Source organism: Pleurodeles waltl, chromosome 4_1 (assembly GCF_031143425.1).
Source record: "Pleurodeles waltl isolate 20211129_DDA chromosome 4_1, aPleWal1.hap1.20221129, whole genome shotgun sequence".
Lineage (NCBI taxonomy): Eukaryota > Metazoa > Chordata > Amphibia > Caudata > Salamandridae > Pleurodeles > Pleurodeles waltl.
In genome coordinates, this window is record NC_090442.1 from 60,635,308 (window position 1) to 60,644,256 (window position 8,949).

Genomic DNA, 8,949 nt, shown 5'->3' on the forward strand with positions numbered 1-8,949 from the left:
CGACGCATGCGCTGGTGGTTTGGGTGGCAGTGGCATAACAAAACTTGAGGGGGCCCCCATGCAAAGTACATGGCGCCCCCCCCCCCCAAACTAACTCACTCAGGAGCTCTCAGACCAAGGTACTGTGCCGAGGGGGCCTCATGGAGCTTGCGCCTCCCCCCGCCACGTCACAGAGGCTGCGGGGGCCTTTACTACACCACTGGTGGGTGGGTGGGATTCAACTCGGGGGTGGTGATGGGGACCGCTTGTCTCTGCCACTCTTGGCCACGTTTGTGGACCTTCCCCTCACTGGGGGTTTCAACAGTAAACTCCACTGCCGATTTGTCGCGCCTTTGTGCTAACCCGGCTACCTTGGCCTTTGTTGCGCCACAGGCGGGGCTGGCTACCGCCCCTTTAGAGTCCCGGTCCGTTGCATCATAGTCTGTAAACCTCTTCAAACTTTGTGACCATGACTGCATGTTCTCCCACTTTAACACAGCCAGGGGGATCCTGAGGCGGAGCGGCATCTCACCTCGAAAAATAAACATGGATCCCTCTTGTAAAGCACTCCTTGGGCTACATAAATGCTACTGTTGCCTAAGTTTTGCAAACCTCTGAAAGGAACCTATCTCTTCAGTGCCTGCGCACAGGAGCAGAAGGGGGATGTGCCTTTTTACGAAGACATCATGCCTTCTACAGGCACAAGTATTAAAATGCTACCCAGTCAGTGCAGTAACAGGCAAGAGCAAGGCCTTAAAACAGCGAGGAGTGGTCACTGCTCCAAGTTTCCTAGCTGTGATGTCTTGAGCACATAGCGCCTACCACGGGGATCACTAAATGCATTAGTTCTTCCACACATCACGATTTCTTCGAAACGGGCGCAGATCTCTCTTCGGAACCTCGGGGTCACTGTGCGCACTGGTTGCGCACCTAATTACAGGCAGCAGCCACCATCTTCACCCAGGGATGTAGCCTCATCACTGCGCATGTGCAGAGTTCCGAACCTCTGCGTCTTACAGCATCAGGAACATCAATAGTAAGTCCAATAAAGGCATGATTAAGAGCGGATAGGTCTGCAGCGTGAACTCTTTCTGATTAAGCTGCACCAAAACCGCTGGTGCACGGCCACGCTGACAGTCGTGCACTCGGCGCTCACCAGTCAGCCACAACCAGGAAGCTCACCAGCTCATGCCATTGTTACGAAAACACCAGAAAGCGGATTCACAGAGGGGTTTCGGGCATACGACTATCAGCAAAGAGAGTGTAAGACGTCCTGAGCCGGGAAGAACAATCGTAAGGACACGGCCTCGCATATATAAAGACAGACTTGGGCTACGAAAAAAAACTTTAGTAAATCAGGCCTGGTGCCTGCTCACCGCCCCATCAGGAGTCAGTGAACAACACTGTAGTGACTCCACATATCCCAAGTGGGTGCTGAAATTATACACTGCCATGCAGTCATCCCTTGCACCAGGGCCTGGCTTCTCTAGACAGGAAGGCTCTCATGTGAGGCATTACATTATTGTGAACTTGCTTGCTGTCCATACTGTTCTGCCTGTTAATGCTTGGAATTTGTACATAAACTCATTCTGATCTTGCTTTCATTTCCTCCCTCCTTCTAGGACTGCTCAGAGGAACCCAGGCCCAGAGTACAACAATAGCTCCAACAGGTGCTGTCACAACTGCAGCAACAACAGCTGCAACAACTGCAGATACAACAGCTGCAACAACTACAGATACAACAGTAGCAACAACTGCAGCTACAACAGCTGAAACAACAGCTGCAACAACAGTAGCAACAACTGCCACAACTGCTGAAACAACAGCTGCAACAACTGCAGCCACAGAAGCTGAAACAACAGCTGCAACAACTGCAGACACAACTGCTGCAACAACAGCAGCTACCACTGCTGCAACTACACCTGCAACAACTGCAGCAACAACAATTGCAACAACAGCTGGAACAACTGCAGATACAACAGCTGCAACAACTGCAGCTACAACAATTGCAACAACAGCTGGAACAACAGAAGCAACAACTGCAGCAACAACAATTGCTGCAACAACTGCAGCTACAACAGCTGAAACAACAGCTGAAACAACTGCAGATATAACAGCTGCAACAACTGCAGCGACAACAGCTGAAACTACACCTGAAACAACAGCTGCAACAACAGTAGCCACAACAGCTGCAACAACAGTAGCAACAACTGCAGCAACAACAATTGCAACAACAGCTGGAACAACTGCAGATACAACAGCTGCAACAACTGCAGATACAACAGCTGCAACAACTGCAGCTACAACAGGTGGAACAACCGAAGCAACAACTGCAGCAACAACAATTGCTACAACAGCTGCAACAGCTGCAGCTACAACAGCTGAAACAACAGCTGCAACAACTGCAGATATAACAGCCGCAATAACTGCAGCTGCAACAACAGTAGCAACAACAGCTGCAACAACTGCAGCTACAACAGCTGAAACAACAGCTGAAACAACTGCAGATATAACAGCTGCAACAACTGCAGCGACAACAGCTGAAACTACACCTGAAACAACAGCTGCAACAACAGTAGCCACAACAGCTGCAACAACAGTAGCAACAACAGCTGCAACAACTGCAGCTACAACAGCTGAAACAACAGCTGAAACAACTGCAGATATAACAGCTGCAACAACTGCAGCGACAACAGCTGAAACTACACCTGAAACAACAGCTGCAACAACAGTAGCTACAACAGCTGAAACAACAGCTGCAACAACAGCCACAACTGCTGAAACAACAGCTGGAACAACTGCAACAACTGCAGCAACAACAATTGCAACAACAGCTGGAACAACAGAAGCAACAACAGCTGAAACAACAGCTGCAACAACTGCAGATATAACAGCTGCAACAACTGCAGCTACAACAGCTGAAACAACTGCAGCAACAACAATTGCAACAACAGCTGGAACAACAGAAGCTACAACAGCTGAAACAACAGCTGCAACAACAGCAGCTACAACAGCTGAAACAACAGCTGAAACAACTGCAGATATAACAGCTGCAACAACTGCAGCGACAACAGCTGAAACTACACCTGAAACAACAGCTGCAACAACAGTAGCAACAACAGCTGCAACAACTGCAGCTACAACAGCTGCAACAACTGCAGCAACTACACCTGCAACAACAGAAGCAACAACTGCAGCAACAACAATTGCAACAACAGCTGGAACAACTGCAGATACAACAGCTGCAACAACTGCAGATACAACAGCTGCAACAACTGCAGCTACAACAGGTGGAACAACCGAAGCAACAACTGCAGCAACAACAATTGCTACAACAGCTGCAACAGCTGCAGCTACAACAGCTGAAACAACAGCTGCAACAACTGCAGATATAACAGCTGAAACAACAGCTGAAACAACTGCAGATATAACAGCTGCAACAACTGCAGCGACAACAGCTGAAACTACACCTGAAACAACAGCTGCAACAACAGTAGCAACAACAGCTGCAACAACTGCAGCTACAACAGCTGCAACAACTGCAGCGACAACAGCTGAAACTACACCTGAAACAACAGCAGCAACAACAGTAGCAACAACAGCTGCAACAACTGCAGCTACAACAGCTGAAACAACAGCTGCAACAACAGCAGCTACAACAGCTGAAACAACAGCTGCAACAACAGCAGCTACCACTGCTGCAACTACACCTGCAACAACAGAAGCAACAACTGCAGCAACAACAATTGCAACAACAGCTGGAACAACTGCAGATACAACAGCTGCAACAACTGCAGATACAACAGCTGCAACAACTGCAGCTACAACAGGTGGAACAACCGAAGCAACAACTGCAGCAACAACAATTGCTACAACAGCTGCAACAGCTGCAGCTACAACAGCTGAAACAACAGCTGCAACAACTGCAGATATAACAGCCGCAATAACTGCAGCAACAACAATTGCAACAACAGCTGGAACAACAGAAGCAACAACCGCAGCAACAACAATTGCTACAACAGCCGCAACAACTGCAGCTACAACAGCTGAAACAACAGCTGCAACAACAGTAGCAACAACAGCTGCAACAACAGCTGCAACAACTGCAGATATAACAGCGGCAACAACTGCAGCTACAACAGCTGAAACAACTGCCACAACTGCTGAAACAACAGCTGGAACAACTGCAACAACAGAAGCAACAACTGCAGCAACAACAAATGCAACAACAGCTGGAACAACAGAAGCAACAACAGCTGAAACATCAGCTGCAACAACTGCAGATATAACAGCTGCAACAACTGCAGCTACAACAGCTGAAACAACAGCTGCAACAACTGCAGATATAACAGCTGCAACAACTGCAGCGACAACAGCTGAAACTACACCTGAAACAACAGCTGCAACAACAGTAGCAACAACAGCTGCAACAACTGCAGCTACAACAGCTGAAACAACTGCCACAACTGCTGAAACAACAGCTGGAACAACTGCAACAACAGAAGCAACAACTGCAGCAACAACAAATGCAACAACAGCTGGAACAACAGAAGCAACAACAGCTGAAACATCAGCTGCAACAACTGCAGATATAACAGCTGCAACAACTGCAGCTACAACAGCTGAAACAACAGCTGCAACAACTGCAGATATAACAGCTGCAACAACTGCAGCGACAACAGCTGAAACTACACCTGAAACAACAGCTGCAACAACAGTAGCAACAACAGCTGCAACAACTGCAGCGACAACAGCTGAAACTACACCTGAAACAACAGCTGCAACAACAGTAGCAACAACAGCTGCAACAACTGCAGCTACAACAGCTGAAACAACAGCTGAAACAACTGCAGATATAACAGCTGCAACAACTGCAGCGACAACAGCTGAAACTACACCTGAAACAACAGCTGCAACAACAGTAGCAACAACAGCTGCAACAACTGCAGCTACAACAGCTGAAACAACAGCTGCAACACCAGCAGCTACAACAGCTGAAACAACAGCTGAAACAACTGCAGATATAACAGCTGCAACAACTGCAGCGACAACAGCTGAAACTACACCTGAAACAACAGCTGCAACAACAGTAGCAACAACAGCTGCAACAACAGCTGCAACAACAGCAGCTACAACAGCTGAAACAACAGCTGCAACAACAGCAGCTACCACTGCTGCAACTACACCTGCAACAACAGAAGCAACAACTGCAGCAACAACAATTGCAACAACAGCTGGAACAACTGCAGATACAACAGCTGCAACAACTGCAGATACAACAGCTGCAACAACTGCAGCTACAACAGGTGGAACAACCGAAGCAACAACTGCAGCAACAACAATTGCTACAACAGCTGCAACAGCTGCAGCTACAACAGCTGAAACAACAGCTGCAACAACTGCAGATATAACAGCCGCAATAACTGCAGCAACAACAATTGCAACAACAGCTGGAACAACAGAAGCAACAACCGCAGCAACAACAATTGTTACAACAGCTGCAACAACTGCAGCTACAACAGCTGAAACAACAGCTGCAACAACAGTAGCAACAACAGCTGCAACAACAGAAGCAACAACTGCAGCTACCACTGCTGCAACTACACCTGAAACAACAGAAGCAACAACTGCAGCAACAACTGCAGCAACAACAGGTGGGACAACTGCAGATACAACAGCTGCAACAACTGCAGATACAACAGCTGCAACAACTGCAGCTACAACAACTGCAACAACTGCAGCCACAACAGCTGCAACAACAGCAGAAACAACATCTGCAATAACTGCAGCTACAACAGCTGCAACAACTACAGCCACAACAGGTGCAACAACTGCGGCTACAACAGCTGCAACAACTGCCATAACAGCTGCAACAACAGCAGAAACAACAGCTGCAACAACTGCAGCTACAACACCTGCCACAACTGCTGCAACAACAGTCGCAACAACAGCTGCAACAACGGCAGCTAATTCGCCTGCAACAACTGCAGCTACAACAGCTGCAACAACTGTAGCTACAACAACAGCAACAGCTACAACAGCTGCAGCCACAAAAGCTGAAACAACAGCTACAACAACTGCAAATACAACAGCAGCAACAACAGCTAGAACAACTGCAGCTACAACAGCTGACACTACACCTGAAACAACAGCTGCAACAACTGCCGCAACAGCTGAAACAACCGCTGCAACAACTGCCACAACAACAGTTGCAACAACAGCTGCAACAACTGCAGCTACAACAGCTGCAACAACAGCAGCTATCACTACACCTGCTACAACAGCAGCAGCAACTGCTGCAACAACAGCTGGAACAACAGCTGCAACAACTGCAGCTACAACAGCTGCAACAACTGCGGCAACAACAGTTGCAACAACAGCTGGAACAACTGCAGCAACAACAGCTGCAACAACTGCAGCTACAACACCTGCTGCAACAACAGTCGCAACAAAAGCTGCAACAACTGTAGCTACAACAGTTGCAGCAACAGCTGCAACAACAGCAGCTACCACTGCTGCAACTACACCTGCAACAACACATGCAACAACTGTGGCAACATCAGCTGAAACTACTGCAGCAACAACAGCTGCAACAACTGCAGCTATGACAGCTGCTGCAACAACAGTCACAATAGCTGCAACAACTTTAGCTACAACAGCAGCAACAACAGCTGAAACAACTGTCGCAACAACAGCTGCAGCTACAACTGCAGCCACAACAGCTGCAACAACAGCAGCTACAACTGCTGCAACAACAGTTGCAACAAAAGCTGAAACAACTGAAGCTACAACAGCTGCAACAACTACAGCTACAACAGCAGCAACAACAGTACCAACAACAGCAGCAACAACAGCAGCAGCAACAACTGATGCAAAAACAGTCACAACAGCTGCAACAACTGTAGCTACAACAGCAGCTACAACTGCTGCAACAACAGTTGCAACAACTCCTGCAGCTACACCTGCAACAACAGCAGCAACAACTTCAGTAACAACAGTCTCATCAAAAGCTGAAACAACAGCTGCAATAACAGCTGCAACAACAGCAGCTTCAACTGCTGCAACTACACCTACAACAACAGAAGCAACAACAGTTGCAACAACAGCTGCAACAACCGCAGCAACAACTGCCGTAACAACAGCAGCAACAACGGCACCTACAACTGCTGCAGCTACAACAACAGTAGAAACAACAGCTTCAACATCTGCCGCAACAACAGCAGCCACAACAGCCTCAACAACAAAATCAACCGCTACAACAACAGCAGCAACCACAGGAACAACAGCAGCTGTAACCTCTGGAACAACAGGTGGGTCCACAACAATTATGCCTTCAATACCCCTATTTAAACACAGCAGTCATTTAGAGGCAAATCCCAAAGCTCTTCATTTTTGTAAAAGAAGTTGCTTTTGCAAAGCACACTGACATTTCAGTCAGGCCCAGTCCTTAATTCATAAAAAAGAAGTGCCAGGGCCCTTGTCAGAAAGCCACTGCAGCTTGCATCACCAATTGTCCCTGCTAGCACTGGCAATAGCAACTACTTGACCATGACGATTCTACAAGGGCGACAATTTGGACGATTACATGCCGCCTTAAGCTTGGTGGCTAGTATTAGTAATTTCTAATGTATAAGGAATTATTAAACAAATGTTTCTGATGGATACATCTACCTGTGGATTCCTCACATTTTAAATATCCCAATGCGCCAGCATTCCATGGAAACTTTTCTTTACAGCTCTCCCACGTTGACAAGAGGGTCACAATGTCACAGCTACTCTGTCAACAGAGCCATTAGAAGCCCCTATCGGCTGATGTCAGTTCCCTTTTTTCCAGCCCTTTAACGCACAACGTTTTTTTCTTAGGCTTTCCATAGGGTTACCTATTTGCCGACATTGCTTCTGGAAGAATTGCGGCACTGTCGTAGGAAACAATGTCTTCACCTAGGAAATCTGCTTTCAAGCCCTGCAGAGAGTGTGCGGGTCAGATGTCGATCTCTGATCCTCACTAGGACTGTCTTTGGTGTCTCAGCTACGACCACAATGTTGACGCCTGTTGTTCATGCCAGAAGATTAATTTGAAGGGCTTCAAGGAAAGGGAGGTGAAGCTCTTCGTGGCCAAGGTGAGAAAGGAGAAAAGAGGTAGTTGAAAATCTCGTTAGGAGTCGCCGTCTCCCCACTCCTCGAAGTCATCCAAGAGGAAGCATAAGAAGAAGCGGCATCATAGTTCCCAGCACTGATCTTCGAGAAATGGGTTTCCAAAGTCTGTCTCCACATCCGAGGTCGCAACAGAGTCCCCAGTAGCCTGTCCACCATCGCATTCGAGTCCCTCTGACTTCACCTGGGCATCCTCATCTGGAGCCAGAGGTGGTTTCTCTGCCTGCTCAAACTCCACCTTCTCGACAGGAGCAGGAGTATCCAGCTTTCCCTGCACCTGGGACTGATCCTTTCAGTTTTTTAAATGCAATGTGCAGCATTTTCAGCAGGGCAGTTACTCCATCTGGTGCACTTTTGCCCCCATGGGTCCAATGTTGTATTTACTGGGAGACTTTCCGGCGCAGTACCAGCAGGTGCCATTCCTGCCATTTATGTTGATGGCCTAGGTACTCTGGTCTCCTTCAGTGCCAAGAAAGGGGACTCCTTCACCAGTTGAGAAGTGGCAGGAAACACCAGCGCTGATCGCACTCTCTCTGACGTCAGATGGTTCAGCACTAGCATCATATTGTACACCCTCCACGCTCCAGTTCCAGTGGGTTCTGCTGCACTGGTGTCAGAGTCACCAGCACCGTCATCAACATCGTTGGTGCCTGTACAGGCCTCTCTAGTGCAATGACTGAAGATCAGGTAGAGAGGCGCAGCAACTTCTGGAGGAGGAACAATATTTTCTTGCAAATCAAGATCCTGACCTAGAGGAAAGGGAAATAGTGTCCCTAGATCCAGACTTAGAGGGCTTGGAAGTGGAGAGTGGCTTGG

At 48.0% G+C, this 8,949-nt stretch overlaps 1 protein-coding gene and 1 pseudogene across 1 annotated transcript; both read left to right on the forward strand.

Annotated features, from left to right (window-relative positions):
* Positions 1–665: 665 nt before the first annotated feature.
* On the forward strand, positions 666–3,026 carry LOC138286986 (bromodomain-containing protein DDB_G0280777-like; annotated as a pseudogene).
* An 84-nt stretch (positions 3,027–3,110) lies between these two features.
* Positions 3,111–6,449, forward strand: LOC138286987 (mucin-2-like; the record flags this gene model as incomplete). Its single annotated transcript, XM_069227350.1, has 4 exons — positions 3,111–3,269; positions 3,573–3,641; positions 3,683–5,989; positions 6,072–6,449. Coding segments are annotated over 4 exons (2,913 nt in total), but the record flags the coding sequence as incomplete, so codon positions are not given.
* Positions 6,450–8,949: the final 2,500 nt, after the last annotated feature.